The following is a 22,371-nucleotide window of genomic DNA, read 5'->3' as shown; positions in this document are numbered from 1 at the left end:
ATTAAAGCTTTAAATCATATAACTTTGAAAAGAGATTAACAAGAGCATACAAAGTCTTAAAAATATGCTGCAGGCAGAAAAAGGGTAATGTTATCCCATTCATGCAATGAAAATTAATTGCATTCATCGAAAATGAATTACAGCCTTATTGCAAGCATAGGAAGTTTTAGCGTAAAACAAAATATTCCTTGATATGATAAGTAGTTCCAGAGTTTCCATATGGGTAGCTGAATCCAGAAAAGCTGAATTATCCATTCTGCTTTAGAAAAATGGAAATTTAATCTGTCTAGTCAATAAGGAATGCACACAACAAAAGGTTATCAAATAATGCACAAAGTATTAAATGTGTTAGTTGTGGATGTGAACTATTCTGCAGAGATGCAACAAATGCAAAAGTGATCATTGCCATTTCCTACTTTGAATCTTGCCAACCAATTCTCCAGTATGAAAAAAAGCAATTCGCTAATTATTCCTGGGTGGTTTCAGTTCGAAAGGCGTGACAATAGGGCGAGCCTGGTTCTTGTGTGTCCTGCTGCTCATTACTGAGATCAAAATACACTTTGCATCAAGTTGCTGCAGCATTTCTATGCCACTGACCACTCCATACATTTGCAGGCTAACCCTTTTTCTTGCAGTTCTTGTATACATGAACTCAAAACAGTCATATTCGAGCAACAAGTCTCAGGAAAAAAAGTTTGCCTCAATGGGAAAAAGATTTTTTACAAAAATTCTCCATTTGGCAAACAGGAAATTGTTAATGCAACTTATCTTGGCATCCTATTCAAGGCATTTATTGCCTAATGTCATGACCTTTAAGAAAACTAGTCAGTGGCAGATCTACACATGAGGCCTGTGTTTTTTAGGAGGCCTTTTATAACGAAGAAGAAGAGCAAGAAGCTAAGACCCCCTTTAAGGCTCAAATTCTAATCAACTCTAGCAATAAATTTGTGTGAAAATTGCACTTCATAGAATCAAGTAATGGTACTTTATTTATCATAGTATTTTGAGGTGACCGCTCTACCATAATTGTTAGTATTGCCTCGTATATGCTTTCCTGCTTTCTGGTATTCATGAGAAATAATAAACAATTAAAGCAATGTAACATTTAAATTAGCACAACGACTATCATTGCATATTTCAAGGACAATGCAATTTCTCCAAGTCTATAGATTTTTTTCTTTTTACAAACAGTACAACGCCGCCAACTCTAACTTAGTTAACTCAAGCCCCCCAGTAACTTGATCAAGATCCGATTTCCCTTGACCCCACTTTTTAAGAAATTCACTATTGGCCAACTCTAACCCCACTGGCTTAAACATTTTTCCCCCTTGGGAGTTTGAATTTGCAGGGTTCCATTGTAGTGGCCTTTCACTAGTTAAAAAACGAGGCTTTACTCACCGCTAACTGCTACATAACACTGAATAATTATTTTACTGACAGAAATTCAAGGTGTAGGAAAAGATACAGAAAGCAGACTGATAGAATGAAATGAAAAATGAGGATGAATGATGAACACAGTCAGATACTTAGTGCAAAATTCAAAGTTATCTTATGTCAGGGTAACTTGTGTAATGTTACTTGTTAAAGGATTATTAAAAAAAGTAACCCAAAAATCAGTAGACACATGTTTGTCCGTGAATTTCTAATGCAACTAAGAAAGAAAGTATTCCAGAGATCAACTGAATCCTTGCAATGGGTGTATGTTTACTTTAATTGTTTTTACTATCATCATAATTTGTATGCAACAATAGCCTAGTATTAACCTTTTTTAAAACTTAAAACTCTTTTGATTGGACATCAATAACTTGTTGTTTAAGGTACATCACAACTTTTGAAGAAGTTCCTTTTTTCTTCAAGATTCAAAATTTTAATCCAATTGCTTTGTCATCATAATGGTTGTGGTCATCTCCATCATCAACAACCCTGGACAAAGTCAATAAGACATGGTTTGAGGGCTGTTCTCAGATTGATCCTCTATTACAGCTGTATTTTACTAGCCTTAAATACTGCACCAAAGTAAGTCCTTCTGAAAGTTCAGGGCATGCCTCTTTATTCTCAGCATCACATTCCCTGATGGCCTCTATATACAGCTCTTACCCTAGGTGAAATTATAGCCAAACCATCTTTACATTCAGATCTTCTAAAGCAGACAATGTCCATGGGGTGTAACCTACTTTACAGTTGGACAAACCACACAGTTCCTTACATTGTAGTACCTAAACTTAAGACTTAATATGTGGAGAAAGCAGGTAGACTCTCTCTGTCAATGATGAGAGTGTAAAAGCACATCTGAAACACAGATCAAAGTAACTACCTTTTTGAATGTCCAGGAGTGTGATCTTTGAATTGATGCTGCTCCTCCTCCTTGAAAAACAGTCTGATTGATGCAGAATTGTGCCCTCAAATTTACCATCACTTTTCCATCCATTAATTAAATAGCCTGAAAGCATTTACCACCATCCTGCCAAACATTTACATGTTACATACATTCATAATACTTTATTGGCTTGTCCCTACGGGGCTTTTCAAAGTCAATGTTACGTTGTAAACAAATAAACATAGAGTGCTTGAAAATCCCAACTGGCAGGGGTAGACCCCCAGGGGTACACAGTGCAGCCGAGGAGTTGAATTTAGGGTGATTGAGTACAAATCCAGTGAGTGGAATGGTAGAGGATTTAACCCCATGACCACCAGATTACAAATCTAGCACCCACTTAGAGACCTTCCTTATCCAAAGATTTATGGTGAATATCTCTTGTAGACTTAAGAATTAGAGTGGGTAAGACTGTGTAATACACTCTTCATTTTAAGCTTGGCTTTCTCTGCTCTAATAGCTTTCCTAGTCCTGGGCAAGACTAAGAGGTAGTGCAAATTTCCATTCCCATTTGTGACATCACAAATGCTTAATTAATTACAACATTGTAGTTACTTTCTCATTAGCCAATTTCTTTTTCAACTTTGGAAACTTCAGGCCACTTATTCCTTCAGTTGGAAAAAATTTGTTGCCCTCCTCTTGCTAATTGCATACTACAGTTGGATGGCTAATTGAAATATTCCTTTTCATCCTGCTTTACCCTATTTGTATGAGTGTATTATATCATGAAGTAATGAGTTGAAAGCCAATAAAGGCTTCAACTTGTTTCCAAACCTTTTTATTTAAGAGGAATAGGGAAAACTGATGACATTATTTGTACCATTGCTAATACTGGCACTAAAAGTTGATACTTACAATGCTTTTGAGTAAAAGGTAACTATGATACTACTTTGGGATCTAATAATAATACTAAAATTGAAACCCTAGTTCAAGTGACAATACCTTTAAGTTTATTAACATACATAGGCACTAAAATTTTCTTATTCCTGTTTTTTTTACTTTGTTCACAACATATTTACTGTGTCACATCTTCAAGTATTGCAACCACTACAACTTTTTTGATGATAATAGCACTAAAGTATCACCTGATTAACAATTTTTCTTCCATTTACATTTATCATCATTAGGCTGGCAAAACTAGAGAGGGTTAAATTCTTTTTTAATGGAGGTTACAGGAATATTTGTTAAATCTCATAAATAACCAAGTTTCAATTAGTTGATTTTATACATAATCTAAATAGAGATTCTTTCAGAGAAGGATTCAGGTCCAAATTGTTCCTTATAGAGTTAAACCACCACAAAACACTTTCTAGAAGGGATATTGTAACTTTGCCACAAACGAAGGTGTAGTTAATACAATCCTCTTCTCTGCAATATAAACAAGTAATGTCCTCTTTGATTTCAAATGGAACAGCTCATTTTTACAAAGATAATTTACGCAGAAATATAACAAGAAATTGCCTTACCTTTGTCTCTTTGCTAATTTCAATCACTGATTTAACAAAGGCTTGCCACTGACTGATCTCTACGGCAAAAATACTCTTCCATTTCATTTGCATAGTTGGCGGTGATAAGGTGTTCTGTTTGTCTAAAATTCAGTAGAAGTCCTTTACTTTAGGTTTCTCTACATTTATCTGCTGACCATGTAACTGTAGAAATATTAGGGAACTCTCTGTAAATATTTTACCAAAAGTCATACAAACTTCTTGCTTCTCAGTAGAATTAGTCATACATTGCACTCAAAGCCTGATCAAAGTTTAAGAAGTTGGTTTTGCAGCTACATTTTCTTTAGAAGACTTCATTATTAAGAAAACATCCATTTAAAGAGGTCTGTTATTGAGGTAGTTCCTTTAAAAAAAATAATTACCCATCAAAAAAAAAAGGTTTTAAATAAATTCAAATTTTTTTGTCGACGAACAGTGTCATCTTCTGTTCATCTACACCTTCTAATTGGGATTTAATTTGGGTGAAGAAAGACAGTACATCCTGAGAGAAAATTGGTTATTTTGAATCTAAATGTCCTTGAGCTGTAGTTACATCATAGAAGGAAGTTCAGGCCTCAATATTTGGAAAAAAAAATGTCAGGTATTGATGTTCAGTGGAGGTAGTGAAATTAGTTTGGTTTAAAAACCATATTGTGGAACTTACCCTCACAAATACTGGTAATGCTTTTCACAATTTAACAGCTGGAGCAAGAAAGGATTTTCTGCTTTCTGTTTCCTTGTTGAATTTAGAGTGCCAACACAACTTCTGTGTGTCTTGTAAACTGTTAGGAAGCGTTGAAGTCTGTATCATCAGATGGGTAAATGAGACATTCAGTTAAAGTGTATTTAGTTCAATTTCTTAAAGAGCTTAGCAGTTCTCTTCTTCCTTGTTTGAACTTCCAGATTTACCATCACTCACCTTTTCTGTAAGCCTATCATCATCAAAAGTTATTTCTGAAGGTTGCACCCAAAACTTATTTTCCATACTTAGCTTAAAAGTTGCATTATGGAAAAGCACTCTTTCATTTGGAGGTAATTTATGTCAGACTTACTGGTGGGCACCCATACATTGGGAAAGTTTCCTGTTTATATTTTCAATATACGTACTTAAAAGACGGTACCAATCTTAGGACTCCCAGTAACTTGTGGTTGGAAGTTTCATCCAGGACTTAACATAGAATGCTATTCACTGAACTATTTTTGGTAGATAATTGATTATTCATTTTCAGATTAATGGCCTATTCAAAAGTATTTTGGAATTGTGAGTCGAGGTGGAAGTTGTCCTGTATATATGTGATCAAAGTTGTTTTCAATCTTCAAGCTTGTTTCATGTGTACAGTGCTAGTGAGGTGGTCAGTATAGTACTCATCTTATAGCATCAGAAGTTATTAGGGTATCTCGCATCAATTTTTAGACTAAGGTCAAGCCTTCCATTAGTCAGACACCTCCAAGAGCCTTCACAGGGCATTTAAACCTCTTAAGTCTAGGTTTTTTTAAGACTGACTGACTCCTTGCAGAATACTGAGAGATTATGCTGCATTTTCAATTACTGTGATTTCCCAGTTTTTATTTAGTTACACCTAGGTTGACACTTTTGTTGCTATTTAGGAATTATGTAAAGATTATTTTTTTTAGTATGACTAAACCCAAAAATGCATTCATGGATATTGGGGTGTAACAGTTGTAATTCTCTCTCTTAAAAAAAATTAATTTGGAATTTTTTCCTCATTCCACTGAAGTCAAAATTAATTTCTAATAACAATTTTATTTTATTTGAATTTAAAGCAATAGTGGATGGGATATTTACATAACCCAAAATACGTGTTGTTGTTAATAATTATATCAATGCAGACAAGTTTCTTGATGAGTAGTTAGTGTAAATAAGTACAAAAATAGCTTATGTTCCGCTTACAAACATGTGTCTGAGGCACACCTATATCCTGTTGAGTAAGCTATTGTTGCTATTGTGTTGTTATCAGTATTGTTCTTTTGTGAGGTAAAAGTATAGTTTAGGAAGTAAAACAACTCATTGAATCGATCAATAAGCAACATTTTGCATGAGAATCAGGTAGGTTCCTAAAAAACCGCCTTAATGAATAGTGAAACGCGGGAATTTTCCCGTCCTTTGTTTCTGCTTGGCATATGTAATAAATTCAGGTGTGACAGAACTGAAGTGAGACTTTTAAGTTGTTTAGTAGCATTAACAAGTCAAGCATTATTACACCTTATTTGGTTACAGTCTTGTACGTTTCGTTAAAAACCACAATCTGTTTGTTTTCTGAACCCCACTTCCTGTAATCCGTTTTCGCTCGTACACCGCAGCTCACTTGCAATCAAGTGACCCCATGAGCTGAGCACATGTTTACCAGACCTTATATGGGGCTCCGCTTCACCTTGGGCCTAATAAGGATATGCTGTGATTCCTGCTTGTTAACCTCCGCCCATAATCACGAGACGTGGCAACGACTTCCTGACTAAAAGAGCGAAAACCTGATACGTGACGCACTCTTCTTACGCACAAGGGTATTAGGACAATTAACTTTTAAGCCGCTTCAGAGGGTCCTCATTGTTTTGCAAGCTGAAGTTTACCGAGTATGCAAAATCAATTAAGGCTGGATCAACAGTTCTTTTTAATTTTGCGGGAGAATTGAGCTCGTAATCGTTTTCAGGGTTACGTTTTTCTACTAATGAAATCATAAGGGTCGTGATGACGTCCTTCGTTTAATTTTAGGTCTCAAAGTGAACTTCAGAAAGCTGATTACGTTAATTAAATATTGATTGATGTTTGTGTCAGCCTCTGAAAAACAGTGTCATGTCAAATGAAAACGACAATAGGATACGCTGGATCAAGGGCTGCGTGTTTTATCGCTATCAGGTTTTAAAAAGACTGCATTCAGGAAATGTTACTTTTGACATAGGATAGATTAGGCTTAAAATGACAACAAGTGTTTTCTAAATAGGCCTGGCATAATCATTTAAAAAAACAACGCCATAGTCAAGTCCTTTAAGATTGAAGAACTTGTACATGGTGTGTACTACAAATACGTCATTTCCGATTAAAATTAAGTCTATTTTTCCCTCTATTACACGTTTCTTTCTTTAAAGTTGCCCTGTGTTTCTGTGATGAGTAGTTTTATGTTTTTGTTTACATGTGAATATTGTCACACCAACTTTCTTTATTAAGTTGCAGGTACTTCGTGACTCATAATTTACTGAGTGAGAAAAATGTAATCCCAAGTTTTTATACCTCGGATCATGCCGATAAGTGATAGCAAAATTTATACTTTGAAACTGCAACCACAATATGACTCACTGTCGACCGCACGGCGCCAAGCTGTGTGTATCTGTCCATCAAATAATAGAGAAAAATTTGCACACCTTGTTTTGGGAAGTTGTGGTCGAAACAAATTCCAAACGATCTTAGCTATCGATTGTTTTCGAACGTCCGATCGCTTTCTGTTTGTGTGCATAATAGTATTGTCGCGCGCATCATAATTAACGCTTAACTTACATCGATGTTTCATTAACTGATTCGTGTGGGAGAGTTATGATTTGGCCGAACCACCAAACAAAGCATTCTTTCAGTTTCGCGCCACCGTGAAAAATTCTGTCGATTATTTGTGATTACTCAGTAATTGATTGTGGAGTAGTCTTGTAGCGTAATACGGAAGTCGGCGTGGGAATGATCCGACTTTCGGAAATATTTTTTCAGGTTTCATGTCTCGGTTTACATAGAAATGACAAAATCCTATAGGGTCTAAATAAACCCGATTGATGTTTGAATTCTCCGTAAAGTGGCGCCGTGAAACCTCAGTTCTCCAATGGTCAACACTTGACAGCTTTTGTTGTCTTTTGTCATCTGCACTCGTGCTGATTGGCTGAACCATACGTGATGGACAAACCGAATGTGTTTTTGACACGCATGACACGAAGTAAACAGTGTGCGTAGATTGAGAAAAAAAATCTATCATGTCTTCAGATGGGCCTCAGTGAACGGGGTAAAGCTGAGGGCAACATGGTTAGCGGCGAGAGTACATCTCTAGTCGACTTCGTAAAAATGACTAACCCTGGTCTATTTGATTTCCAGGACGAGATACACTCGTTCATCGAGGCCTTGCTCCCTCACGTCAAGGCCTTCGCCTATACGTGGTTTAATTTGCAAGCAAGAAAGCGAAAGCATTATAAGAAGCATGAAGTACGAATGACTCCTGATGAGGAGAGAAGGTGCAAAGAAGAGCTAGATGCTGAAGCCCCTGAAGTGAAACAGAAGTGGGCCTCGAGGCTCTTGGCAAAGCTTCGAAAAGACATTCGGCAAGAATGCAGAGAGGACTTCGTGATGTCGGTCGTTGGAAACAAACCCGGCTCTTCGTGCCGTTGCGTAATTTCCAACCCCGATCAGAAGGGGAAAATGAGGCGTATCGACTGCCTTCGCCAAGCCGACAAAGTGTGGAGACTAGATTTGGTTATGGTTATCTTGTTCCGAGGCATTCCGTTGGAAAGCACGGATGGCGAACGCCTGGGCAAGTCGCAGCACTGCCAGAATCACACTCTGTGTGTCTTGCCCAACCATATCACAGTGACAGTTCGAGAACTGGATCTATTTCTTGCCAACTTTATGTGCAACCGAGGTAAGATTTTCCACCTGTATTGTCGATGACTATCAGTCACAGAACACATCTGATCAGATGTTTAAATGCCAGCACATCTGAGTTATATAGTTAAATTTTCTGCTTCTCGGGTACCGTCTCTCCTATCAACAAGTTGGAGGTGCTATGTTTCTCTTTAATAATTAAAACAGAAAACTGTTTAAGTTCTTTGGGTGTGTAATTTAATCGTTTTATTACCCAAAAGAATTGAAATTGTTATGTTTGTGTAGTTTGTTTTCTTGTGTTCCATCGACCGCAATTAGTTCCCTATTTTACTCGCAGAGCACAAACAGGATTCCAACAGTCCCGTACGAAGTTCTGGCGATCCAGATTCTCATCAAAGTAAGTATAAATTTTTAATATCTTCTTTGTAGGACCTGTTCGTAAATGTATTCAAAGTGAAAAATACAGAATTACAAGTAAGTTGCGAATTTAGGCCGTGGCAAGGAGTAAAATGGACTATTTTTTCATGGACAAACGCAGTGTTGTTGTTTTGTTGTGACCCGACACGTGCGCGCATTTGGACAATCCAAATTAATTCGCTCAGAAGGCTTTTGTTTTTGTTCTCGTTGCGTTATCCCCCCAGTAGAAACCACGTTTCATTGTTGTTAAAGGTAAAACTAAGAGCCCCATTTGCATGCCTTGTGTAATCGCAAAAATTAGCCCCTCCGGGCTACACGTGCTATTTCAGGAAATCGCTGCTATTTTGTTCGCAAGATTCTATTATCCCTAGAATTGTGAACGACTTCCTCTAAGTGTTGCATAAATTCCATTGCGTATTGAATGTAAGTAAGGTAATACATGATTACAAAAAAGTGCCGTTTAGTAAACATTTAGATTCATTGTTGTTTGGCCCAGAAGCTTTTTACCAAAGTACACGAAGTTCTTGTGAGCCCATTGGAAAGGAGACAAGTTTCATATTTCCCCTTGAGCTTTACGCGAGTCGATCCAAGAATGAAACTAGAGTAACAACGATGTGCAAACAACATCTACGTATTCGTCTTTGTGTTTGTAAAAGAATTGTGTTACGCGGAAGACAATTACTTTTGCCGTAACTGTTTCTGCCTGAAAAACGAGAATTCGCAAACAACCATCATGGGCACGGGGACTTAATTGTTGCTTTAACTCCTTCCCTTACGAGTCGTAGGTTTACTTTTGCGATGGCCACTAACACTTAGCTTGTTCATACATATTAATATATTCTTTTTGCTTCAGGTTAACATTAACATATAGGCCTTAACCAGAGGAAATCATTCGTGACATTTCGCTTTGTTGTTAGTATCCACTTGCTAACCCTTTGTTCATCTTGTTTTTAGAATTCCTTTGAATTCTCTCTCGTAAAAATATACCATAAATTGCTACGCATTAATTAATTTTTTGCAGCACTTAAAAAAGTTCTAGATCATTCTTTAGTTGTCCTTCCTTTGTTACATTCTGTGAAATGACAAAATTGGAAGTATATTATTATATTTGAGAATTATAAGTGCAAATGGAAAACAAATTGTTCGAAAGATGTGATTTCTTGACCTTGGGTTTTACGTAAGTGGAAGGATATAAGCTGTTTCTGGTCGTGCATGCAATAGGAAAGTACCGAGTCATGCGAAACTGGTTCGAGAACTATGATAGCAAGCCATCTTCGCGTACAGTTAGGGTTCTCTTTATTTCTTTCTTTGGGGAGGGACTAAATCTTTCACAATTTTGGGTAAAACACGACTTACGAACGATCACTTTCTAAGAGGCATGCTCTTGCGGTTTTGTTTAACGTGACTGAGTTACTCGATACAACAACATTGCATTCCTTCCATGTGAAATTAAACTCTTGTGTATGGCTTCCTAGGTCGTGACACTATTCACATCACAGTGTATAAAAACGCGTTCTCCTAATTTCTTTGTTTTTTCTGTTATCTGCTTTGTGAGTTCCTCGCTTTTCTTTCTCTACGTCATGTGAACAATTTGCTACACCTCCGAGATAAAACTTGAATCAAAAACTAACTTCCAAAATCTTAAATGATTGACGGAAGAGATACTAATGAATGTAATTGTTGACAAGCATTGTTCTTTGGTCATTTGACAAGTTATTGTCTTGTAAAATGTCAAAAGGTTGTGATTTACTATGGGGTGATATCTTAAACAATAGACATGACAACAACACATATTTCTTCCAAGGTCAGGCATCAGAATTATCATTATGTAGTTTATATTTTTATGCAGTAATCCTTGCAGGAATGCGGTTTTTTAAGCTTACATGCTTTCCACTAAGATTTCTGGTTCTCTACCCCTGGTTTGACGGATGGAGTTAGTTTTGTTGATAGGAATGGAGAAGTTACAACTTAATCTTTACAAAGGATTAAAGAGTTAATCTTACCACTACTTTTGTTTGATTTCAAGAATAGTCGATGGAAGTAACTTTAGGGCATGCCAGGACTTAGTACACACACTTGAGTGAGAATTTCTATCTAAGTTTAAGGGGTTTTGAACAAACTCGTTTTGTTTGTGATTTTTAAAATGCCAGGTTTCTTGAACATATTGTATAAGAGACAGGTAAATCCAAAATTTTTGTTGTTTCTTTTTTTTTATCTTAAAGCTGAAGTGTGTTCTGTTATATAAACAAATGTACCAATGGGCAAGGTATCTTTATAGAATTGGTAGATATTGTGTTTTTGGCTGCTTTTTTCCCATGGTCTCTTGCAATGCTAAATTTTAACAAGGAAAACACTCAATATAGGAAAGATTTTGTGATGAACAACAAAACGTTGGTTTTTCTAGTCACTTCTTGTTTTATTAATTTAACAAAACCTTCCACCCAACTTAGATAAAATCCCCAACATCAACAACAAATCTGCTCTGTCTTGGCACATTTTCTTTTTTCTTTCAAATTTTTTTATGAAAAGGATACAAATTTCATTTACCACTTCCTTTGGAATTGTACTCTTAATAAAATGCACTTATTCAATAACCTAAACAATGTTTGTACTTGAGTGGGCCTCTTTATCAGCCCCTAGCAATAGTGAATTAGTTCATTCACATTCAACACTAAAGATAATCTAGCCAACAATTTCCCTTTGGTAAAAATCATGCATCAGCCATAAAAGTATCGTCTTCACCTGCCAATTCTGAATAAAACATAAATTAATATTTCAATATACTTTAATTTTGTTATCCATACATTCAAACCCACTTCTATCACCTTATCTTTCTTTTGCACAATAATTGTTCAGGGCTCAAGCAATCAATAGTGGGGATTGTACCACTGGATAGGGTTTCACTGTTGCATACAAACTTATTACCTCATCATGAGCTTTTGTCTGAAATTTTGTGCCAGACAATCAGTGAACAGCATTGTAAGCTGTTTGCTAACCAAGAAATACAGCTTTTCTTTTGAAACTTGTCCTAAAATATGGAACATGTACTATTTGTTAATTTTTCCCTCATGGCCAACCATTTAGTCCTCTCAATCATAAAATGAACTATCTATGAAATAATTTTCTTCAGTCACCTATCAGCTTCATCACCCTTGTTTAAAGTAGCTGGTGTGTGTACACAGGGTTTCCTCTCTGAATCAGATTACGGTTAACACTTGAGATAGTTCATTGCATAGCAATGCATAGAGTCAGGAAGTTCCTGTAATTTAAGTAAAGAACACTCTGGCATGGACTCTTCTAAGGGGAAGAGAGATTAACATTTTAAGAGTGCATTGTGCAAAGGAAAACTACCATCCCTGCATATTTTGTACATAAAAGCTGTAGCATTTAGCACGTTAATGAAATGTGTTGCTACCAGTAAGAAGCAGGTGCAAGTCAAAACTTTAGATAGCATAAAGCATTGTTATAAGTTGTCACTTTTTGCAGATGTAAGATTTGGTGTGGGTTAACAAACAGTCAATATTTAATTTCATATAGCAAAAACTTGCCTTTGTAGCAGTTATCAGATGTTATTTCTTTTATCTAAAAATACCTTGCAATATTTTAATCTTTACTACTGATAAAAAGATGCATGTAAGCATATCAATCCAGTATTTCAGGAATGATATTCAAAAGGTCAGCTGAAGGTATGGTTGATTCAAGAAAGATCTTTTTTGTTTGTTTGCCAAGATGTGCAAATTTGATGACATGAAATTCTCTTGCTGCTGAAATACCTGTGCATCAGCGAAAAGAAGTTGGGTTAGTTTTCTAGTTTCAACATATGCACAAAAGTCATATTTTCATTAGGTTGACTTTCTTGTAATATTCCATAGAAAAAGGACTTGGAGTTAAGAAAATTAAAAAATATTTGCACAATGTAATCATTACAGTTTGACAGTTAAAACCCAATACCAGTTACTTTTGACATTAAATGTCACATTGTGTGTCTTGTTATCTGATGTCAACCATTAATTTTTAAGCAATTCTTCATAGGGTGGATGCCAGGGAATTTAATAGAAAAGCAAGGTCAACCTAAGACTTCAATAATGAAATATGCAAGGGATTATCATTTCTTCTGAATATTCACCTTGGTGTCCTTTAATTTTGTTGAAATATAAATTCTTGAAAAAAAAATGGAGTTTCAAGATGAAAAAGTACATTTTCAAGAAATTCAATTTTTATGACCAAGTCTTATTGTAAAAGTTACAAAAAAAAAGGATTAAAAAATAGAAATATATGTCTGTGCATCACAAATATAATAGGTTTACTATAATGTACTATGCCATCTTGTTTGTATGTTACAAATATTTAAAGAACACTGCAAAAAGACCTTATAATTGAGTTCTGTTCAAAATTTGCAGAACTTTACTCCCTTTGGATTCCTTAGAGTTGCAAAACTGCAATCAGGGATGATGAAGCAGAGGGTAAACATACACTGCTTTGACTATTAAGGCTCTGGTAAAATAGTATATAGCTGCATCCCACTACAATACTATGTCATGGTATTTTGCTTCAAAATAAATCAACATAACTATCATTATTTTTTTAGTTGGTACTGAGCAGAATCTGGTTTCATCTGGTGTGTTTACAGTAGCAGAGCTCTACACCTACGCTAGAAGTGAGTCTCTTTATAAGCAAGTACTAGTTACATTCACAGACATCTTTAAAAGCTATTTAGAAATTTTAAGCTTTGCTAATTTAGAGTCCATATTTGGTCATACTCAAAATATTTTCCATCTCGCTTTTTATACTTTACCTTGACCCTTGTAATTAGCTCTTTGAAAAAATAACATGATTTTGTTAGATAAATGTAGTCATTAATCAAAGGCAATCTTCCTTGTTACTCACTTGCTTGATGTACTCATTTAGAAGCAAAAGCTGCCCTAACTGAAAACTTTATCAGAAGTTTACTTTCATAAGGTCTGTTTCTCCTCACTTATCATAGAACTGAAAGTGTTTTTTCACAAGTGCACATTACATTCAGTTAAATATCTTGCAACTCTGTAGATGACTGGGTTACATGTGACTTTGTGTTGTGAATCTATCTTGAGGCATAAGTCTTTCGTAACAGAGGCTCTAGCTGTGCTGAACCTCAACAACTGCAGCAAAACTGTACTTAATTTTCAAGCCAAAATCTTGTATCAGATGTTAGTTGTCTTGTAGGCTCTGGCAATACTTGTCATGCCAATGCCCTAGACAAGCTACAGCCATTCGTCGTTCTTCTTTCTCAAATACACATAGGTATTCATACGCTATAGTTAAAAAAATTATGCATTCCAGCAGACAATGTAGTATCTACTCTAACTTTTTTTTAAACTTTACATCTTAAATAAAGTAACATTTTTTTCTTGAATCTGTTTGTTTTCAGCTTTTCTATCTATGAAGAAGTGTAAAGCCTTTCACTAAAAAGAAATTAAGCAGCTCTACATTGAATGTTTAGGCATTTCAAAAAATTTTTTTAAGATACATTATGTGAACTGAGGAATTCAACAACAAACCAAAGTAAAATATATGAAATCCATCTCTTAGCTCTGTTTGACAAACCCATTGCATGTAATTTATTTCCCAAACTTTCTAGTTCTCCTATCAAAGAGCCTATCAGTTTGTTAATGTAAATAATATATTTTCCAACTCTTTTAGCACCCATCAAATGTGTGAGCTCATCACACAGCCTAATGTTATCAGACTTGGAGAGCCCACCTTATGGTGATGGAGGTCTTGAGCAGCGCTTCCCAAATGCAGTCAGCATACATCCACGACCAGATGCATATGACCTAAGGTACAGAAAACGAAGTCGGACAATAAGCTCTGTTTCGTCAGTTGACGAGGACTGTGATGATGATGATAGGGATAGCACAGGACTGTATGTTCAGTCACCAGCAAGTTTCTCTTCCCAAGGATCGAACTGGCAAAATGATGATTCAGGTAAGACAAAATGAAAACTGAGCATATGTGATCATGAAGTATAAGCCACTGTAATAATTGCAGCATTCATCTATTGATTGGGAAGAAACTGAATTGAGGTAAAAAATTCTCAAAAGTTGGAATAAAGAGTGTTTAAAGGAAAATTTACATTTCTCAATGAAAATTTCAGTCATTTAGTTTCATTTAATTCCTTGCTAAATTCTGTGTTACTGAATTTTCAGGATCCAGTGTCATCCACTCTCCAATGGTACCATACCCTGCTAAGATTAAACCAGAACAGAACTGCACAGGATACAGCCCAATGGAGAACCATCACTCTGCCATCACTTGTTGTAATGTGAATGAACCACAGTCACCTGCAGTCACATCATACAGTGGTCAGACTCAGCAGTTACACCTCAGGCAAATGAGAGACTGTAATATGAATGATACATCATATATTATGCAACTAGCATCAGCACCTAAAGGCCATGTACAAGCAAGTTGTGGGCTTGTTCCACAGCTTCCACAGCAGGGATTTACATTCCGCCTGCCGATGCCAAATGCACACATCCCTTCTGTTGGTAAGGTGGAGAGGGTAAATGTATTTTAAGAATCCAATCTTCTTTTGCATGTGTTGCATGGCACTTACTGAATACAAAGTATTGATAGGGATCCAATACGTCTCACATTGTTGCCTACCAGTGCTAAGTGTAAGGCTTACCGGTACATTGTCGTCTTGGGAACAAAAGCCATTCGCCAGAATTCTCTTTTGCTGTCCAAAAGGGAATTGACTTGTTCAATGCATTAGTCAACTATGTTGTTATAAATCCAACCATCCATTACATTTTTATGGCCTTACTGGGCTTTGTAAATGTGGTAGTTCTATAGGCAAGATATAATTAAGAACAATGTCCATGATTGTCACAGGTTCTGCTCCTTGTCGCACTGGTGCCCCCAGTGATTTCATCCAGCTTCTTGAGAGACCGCGCTCCAGTTCAGCACCAAATGGTAGGCACATTGTTCCTGGAACATCAGCAGTCATACCTCCTCCTTTGACAAGATCACCAAGTAGTAACAGTATCATTCAAAGCACAGGGAGCAGTAGCTATAATGCAGCAGAACCACGGCACTCTCCAGTACACCAGCAGCAACAATCTCCAGTGTCAACAAGCCCAAGTAAAACAAGTCCTCCCTCAGGAATAACACTGAACACAACTGTCCAGATTATTCAGGTAATTGAGATCATGAACAAAACTTTTCATGTTACTTAATACGGCAATTATTATTATCATTATCATTATCATTATCATTATTATTATTATTATTATATTATTATTATTTTGGAACATGAGTGCTACCTCCTTCCATGAATTATTTTATGTTAGGTTTATTGCCATGGAGTGCCCAGGAACATTTTTTCTTGTAGAGAAAAGTCATTGGCTTTGAGGGCATCATCCATATCCAAGGCATTTTTCCCAATTAATAACATTCACACATTTTGCTAATGTTAGTGTATTCCTGAGGGTATGGGTATGTACTTTTTCCCATGAGGTTCCACATTTTCAGAGCCACAAAACAGGATTAACTCTTTTTTTTTTTTCACTGTGATTTCAATCCCCAGTCTCCTACAAACAATCCAAACGGTGGAGCATCATCATACAGCAATCACAACCAGCAAGTGTTCAGCTACCCAAACTTGCCACCTGGTTGCTTATCTGCTGTAAGTCCATCACTTCCAATGAGCTTGTTCACATCACCTGGAAATACACCAAGGGGTAGTATACCTCCTCGCTGGCCCACAGCTATCCAAGTAGCACCTGTTTCAAGCAGTGGAAATGTTGCATCTGAAGAGGAGTCCACTGACTACCAGATGGTGTCAGGGTTTGGCGGTATGAATCCAGATGAGAGCATGCTTGAAGGTAGTTGTTAGATGCTTTTACATATCGCGTATATCTTTCTACCCAGGGGTTCTAAGTAATTGATGAGGAAGATGACTTGATGCATTGTGAGGACAGTTTACAATTCAAGTACTGATAACAAAGGCAACAGATAATAATAATTCACGTTTTCAACCCAGTTGTTAACACTAAATTACCAGCATTTAGGAAGGGTGGCAGAGGCCTATGTGCATGCTCTGCCAGAAAATGCATAGTTGCTTTAAATGTACAGTTTTACAAAATTTCAAGTATCTTAAGTGAAAACAAACCCACAGGATAGAAAATAGACATGAACTAAAAAAGTAAGACAAAGAAAAAGAAAGGAAGACCAAGTTTTTTTTGTGGAGTGCAAATTGATTTTCTGTTTGCTAAATTTGTTTGTGACAGCTTTTTTTTTTTTGTAATTTTATTATAATTCACCAGTTGCATAGTACACATTATTTCACAAAAAGCAAGGGACTTAGAAATCAAAGAAGATGGCCTGTAGGCAAGCATGCAGCACTTTATGAGAACCTTGTGTACCTAAAACCACCACTCAAAGCCTCCTTATATTCTTTTAATTTTAGAGAGGAATTTCTTTCCAGTTAACAACAATGCAGAGTCAGTAGATGTTATGTCAGCCAGGATATCATCTTAGGCTGCTTGGTTCCCAGGGTACCCTAAAACTGGTCTTATCTTCAGCAGCCCAGATGGTAGGCCTTTAAATTAAATGGGCTAGTAAAAGCCAGTCCAGTCCATCCCACAAGATAAAGTAGTACACAGCATGCCAAGATAGAAGAAACTTAGCACTAAGAAAAGATGGTTCAGCCAGGTTCAGAGAATGCTTTGGTTTTGCCATATGTTAAGTTATTGTAAGTTGTTCTTCTGTAAAGATATTAGCATAAAATATTAGAAGCATCCATGTACAAACCAAAGAATTTATATAGGCTTTTAGAGTAAGAATAACTGGTCCTATTTATAAATTGCATTAGTAGAGTATTTTGGAAAGTAAATTTAAGTACATTCGCATTATTTAGAATATTTCCATGCGTAAACACTCAATCAAAAGAATAGTTGAAGTTAAATTTCGTAATGATAACACACTCAATCCACTCTTGGTAAAGTCTTGTCAAAGGTGTTAAGGCTTGATGTTAATTGGTCATTTGACAGTGGAGAAAACATTGTCTAAAAGCATGCTGGATGTACAAAATGTGAATTTTTATCTGGATAACTAGAGGAGCTGGTTTTTTTTTTGTTTGTTTGTTTTTTAAAGCAAGTCTAATTACATACTGTGAGTGAGTGGTGGGGTGCAGTGCAATAACTGTGTTACTCAGTAGACCATATTCATATAAGAGTTGCATACATTGGTTGCTTGTGGTCATAGTTTTCTCTAAAGATTACATTGATCAAACATAATATATTACCTTAAGAAGCCTGAATGTTGGATATAGTGAGGAAGATTTACATGATGCTACAGATGTTCCAACAGAGTACTAATATATATAATCTGCATGTGCAAGTGGAAATAAAAAACTTTTTGTCCACAAAAGTGCAAATAACAATTTCAAATTTGCTTTTTTTGTGCTACCACTCTCAAATAAATTTCTTCTTGAGGTGAAATTCACTAACTGCATTTCAACTTGCACATATTACTGAAAACCTGAAATGACACCATGAAAATGGTCACTGGTTTGACAATAATTCTATTTTCTACTGATTTTGCTCAGCAAAAATGAGAAGTAGCTGTTGATGAGTATGGTCTGAACTTCATTCAAGTTTGGTATGATAAAGAGAGAAACTAAAAAATTTTCTACTTCCATTTTAGAAAAGTGAGATGTTAATTTAAGTGTTATATAATCAATTCAGAAAAAGAGAGGTTTTACTGTGAATGGGATGCATGCTTTGCTTAATTTGTATTCCAGTGCCTACGATACCGAATGTCTTTTAGGGAAAGGGAAACAGGCTTAAGCCACAGTGGGCCACACAAGTGAAAAAACCCATCTCAGAAAACACTTTGTCAACTCCAGTCGATTAATCTGTACTTAAGAAAGTAAAACCTGCTTTAAGGCAAATACCTTGCCCAGCCTATAAAATTGTGTCTGTTTTTGAAATGGTTAATGTGCTGATCAATTGTTGTAAATAGTCTCAAAACTGATGGAAATGGCTTGCCAGTTTTTGTATCAGTTTATTTTTCCAGGTTTAATTTTGGAACTTTGAAATTGTAATTATGGTGGCAATTGATACAAGAAAATGTTCTTGAGTACAGTAATTTTGATAATAATTTTCTATAATTATAGTAGAGAATAATAGAATACAAAATATAGATTTAGAGAGTAGAATTGTTTTGTAGGACATCAGGTTTGTAAATAGTTTAAATAGAGTTCTTGTTTTAAAACTAATCATGATAAATTTTGTAGTTTCACAAAAAGATGTAGAGTTTATAAACAATGAAATGTCTTAATGCTGTACTTCTTAACTGCTCAGAGCAGCTGATTTTTTGGGCTGGTGGTAGACATTTAAAAATAGGGCTATCTTTTGTAAAAGGGTTTCTTTTATACCAATAGTAGTTTTCCTACAGTACATTTGTATGGTTCTGATATTTTGTAGTCTTCATAAGATAATCCTAGTAATATATAAAGATTCATGCAGAAAAATACATGTCATCATGTTTTTTCATCTGTCTTTAAAAATTAGTGGTGAGTGGCAGGAACACTTAAAAAATTAAATGCTAACAGTTTTGTATGTGATTTTGCAATAAGCACCAAATATTTGAATACAACCATTAATTTCAAATGATCTTTGTGACTGTACTTATTTTTTTGTTAAACAAGGAAAGTAAGAATTAGTTGATTGTCTTTCATTAAGCTGTCTTTGCAACCCATTACAAGGTCATATATGCTTCCTTTACCAACAGTGGCAAAGCCCAAACCTTGAAATTTAAGTCATTTTTCTTCAATTTGCCTTAAAAATGTCAACAACACCAGACCTTACATATCTTTTGTCAGCACAATAAAATAATACTGCTCAGACAAAAGATTTTGTTATACAAATTCATTCCAGTGCACTGATGCTGGAGTTTTAAGGGACAGAAATTTGTCTTGACAAAGAGAAAAGCTGCTGCAGTATTGTATCTTGAATTGGTTATGTCTTAAATCATGTAGGAATCTGTTTTCCCCCTCAAAGTAATGTTCTAATAACCTTTTCATTGGCCTTGGCCTTTTAATTTAAGTGCCCTTAACTAAGCAATTCAACTATACTTCAGAAGCATGTTGGATTATGTAAGTGGTACAAGATTTCTTATAAGGGATACCTTTAAGTAACATGATTAGTCAATGAATCTTCTAAGTCTTTGCCTATCTGTGACATCATCAGGGATGATGCTGTAGATTGACAAAGGCTTAGAGGACAAACCAACCAAAAATTATAGCTTAAAACTTATTTGAAACAAGGATATAATTGCACTTGATTTTGTTTTAATCATAGAGAGCATATTTAAAAGAAATCAGTTCAATTCAAGTAATTTAAAAGTGTTTCCATGAAATGGAAACAGTCTGAAATTAATTCAGACCCATTGTTATGCCTGCAATCTCACATGTACAAGCTGCTGCTAGAAAAAATAAAATTAAGGTTAAGTGTCTAATGACATCTGGTTAATTACCAGTAGTCTCCTGTCTGCTACTTAGTGGTTGATGATTTTACTTCTGGGGAAGTAGTGAAGTGATTTCTACAATCATTTCTTACAATCATATTTGCACAGAGGAGATGTGGATTTTCTTATTGGGTAAACACAATTGAACTATTTTCTTTTAATTGTTAGGTTGTCATGTTATACTCCTGATACTTCTTCACCCATTTAAGGATACACTTTTCACAGGAGCCAAATGCATTAACTTGCCTTAAACAGCAGTTGCTAGACACTAATTAACTCACCTGAAGCTAAGACCTTGAAAACAGAAAAACCCATTTAAGCTATCCCACAAAGAAATTCTCTCTAAAGTCAAAGTTACCACTCTCTTCCCAACATTAACAATTTTCCAGAGAAAACTTTTATCCAAGATCATTGTTGCCCTGTTTGACCCCCAAAAGCATCTCTTTTCTTTCGACAGTGTCACCCTCCACCAGAAATTACAGTTATAAGAAGAAAGGAAATGATCATGAGTGCAAGAAGTTCTTGACTGTTGGACAAATTCTTCTTCTAATTACCTTAGGGAATGTAAAGCGAACAGTATGGGGAACTTGCATATTGATGTTAGGGGGTTAAGGGTTAGTTAGGTAACAAATGTAATTTTGCCAGGAAGGGAAAGGACTTGATCATGGTTTTGGAGACTTGTTTTCAAGACTGAAAAGTTTAATGACTCGTGGAAACAAAAAGTAGCACAATCATAAATATAAGCTGCCACAGCTTTCGAAGGATAAAATTTCAGCGCTACAATTCGCGTAGGAAAGAGATTTGTCAGTTATTTTCTCCAGGGCTTAAAAACTTATTCTTAAGACATACAGTTCGCCGAGAAAAATTCAAAGATCAATTCACCGGCGATTTTCAAGTACAAGTACAGTACAACCCAAAACTGTATTAATTAAATTCTTTAGTTAGTACCTTAAATTTGCCATCCATAAATTTTCCTGGATTTGAAGTTTTCTCAAGTTACTTCACAATACTGTCCCATCTCAGCATGGAAATGCAATCTTCCGTCATCCAAGATGGCTTCCATGTGAAGATAAAAAGCAAAAAAAATACAAACTCAGTGGTGGACAACTTAGAAACACAGATAGGATTCAATCGGCCAAATAAAAATTAACGTAAATATTTAAATAGTGACTGTTTTGCGGGTAACGAAAACGCATGGGAAAAAAGTATGTCGTAGTATTTCCCCAAATGCGAGATTAACCATACTAAATTTAATCAACCTTTTAAAAATTGGCTTTTTCCCCCTAAAGCCCTTACTGCGTTTAAGTCTTATAAAAAATGAACCAAATTTTAAAGAAGTAAGGAACAGTATGCTCTAAATTTTTTTCAAAAAAAGGTTTACAGTACCAGGGACATGGCTTCGAGCGTGTGAACGAAGCGGCTGTAAGATCGACAATTCCCTCATCGAAGAGCCTCTGTCCTCCGTGTACTGAATTCGGAGTCCATTTGATGAACGTTGACAGGTGTTTAATGCTACAAATGAACGAAACACTCATTTCTCAAAGATAGCGTAAGTTTAAGTGTCACAGTTGAGGAGAATTCACCTCTTCATTCACAAGCCACAGCACGAAAATAAAGGCCTAAACACGCGTCTTACCGAAAATTTCGCGCGCTTTCCATCCTACATGGTCACGTGGAATCACCCTCCACGTTGGGAGTCTGGAACTAAATGTTGTGCTATCCTAGCATCCTGGCATGCAAAGAGAGTAGTTCACTGAGCCCACAAGGACTAGAAGTGAAGCTGCGATGGGTTAAGATCCTCTCCATCGTCAATTTTTCTTCGAATTTGGGCTAGAACTACTCAGCGAAACCTGCATTATGGGAAATAATGTAACTCTTGCCGTTTCAAACAAGGGAGCAGAGTATGGTGTATAGTGTTGGGACGTGCTAACATGAGTCGAAATTCAAAAAAGTGTTCATATACATTCAGGAGGCTATTTTCATAAATTTCGCTG

At 35.9% G+C, this 22,371-nt stretch overlaps 1 protein-coding gene and 1 long non-coding RNA gene across 3 annotated transcripts; one reads left to right on the top strand and one right to left on the bottom strand.

Moving 5' to 3' along the window:
• Positions 1 to 1,675: 1,675 nt before the first annotated feature.
• LOC113673213 (uncharacterized) lies at positions 1,676 to 22,006 on the bottom strand. Of its 2 annotated transcripts, none has more exons than XR_016181129.1 (6): positions 21,764 to 22,006; positions 21,326 to 21,433; positions 4,523 to 4,660; positions 3,841 to 4,023; positions 2,315 to 2,461; positions 1,676 to 2,098 (listed from the first exon to the last, which is right to left on the bottom strand). It is a non-coding gene; the product is annotated as an uncharacterized LOC113673213 (long non-coding RNA). The 2 variants fall into 2 exon arrangements; XR_016181130.1 differs by having other exon boundaries at positions 3,841 to 3,962; positions 21,764 to 22,004.
• Positions 6,348 to 20,368, top strand: LOC113673212 (uncharacterized). Its single transcript, XM_027189587.2, has 9 exons — positions 6,348 to 6,450; positions 7,946 to 8,486; positions 8,787 to 8,846; positions 13,455 to 13,523; positions 14,546 to 14,830; positions 15,052 to 15,393; positions 15,740 to 16,044; positions 16,434 to 16,731; positions 17,316 to 20,368. Exons 2-9 carry the CDS (start codon positions 8,060 to 8,062, stop codon positions 17,384 to 17,386), a joined length of 1,857 nt encoding a protein of 618 aa, XP_027045388.2. The 5' UTR covers positions 6,348 to 6,450; positions 7,946 to 8,059; the 3' UTR covers positions 17,387 to 20,368.
• Positions 22,007 to 22,371: the final 365 nt, after the last annotated feature.

Source organism: Pocillopora damicornis, chromosome 11 (genome assembly GCF_964200805.1).
Source record: "Pocillopora damicornis chromosome 11, jaPocDami1.2, whole genome shotgun sequence".
NCBI lineage: Eukaryota > Metazoa > Cnidaria > Anthozoa > Scleractinia > Pocilloporidae > Pocillopora > Pocillopora damicornis.
The sequence above is the reverse complement of the archived record's forward strand: the minus strand, read 5'-3'. Positions and strand labels throughout refer to the sequence as shown.

Bases quoted from the DNA above. Each gene is read 5' to 3' on its own strand.
- LOC113673212 (XM_027189587.2), top strand. From the start codon at position 8,060: ATGACTCCTGATGAGGAGAGAAGGTGCAAAGAAGAGCTAGATGCTGAA. The intron at 8,847-13,454 runs GTAAGTATAAAT...TTATTTTTTTAG, and splicing joins CGATCCAGATTCTCATCAAA to TTGGTACTGAGCAGAATCTG. The intron at 16,732-17,315 runs GTAGTTGTTAGA...TTTTAATTTTAG, and splicing joins AGATGAGAGCATGCTTGAAG to AGAGGAATTTCTTTCCAGTT.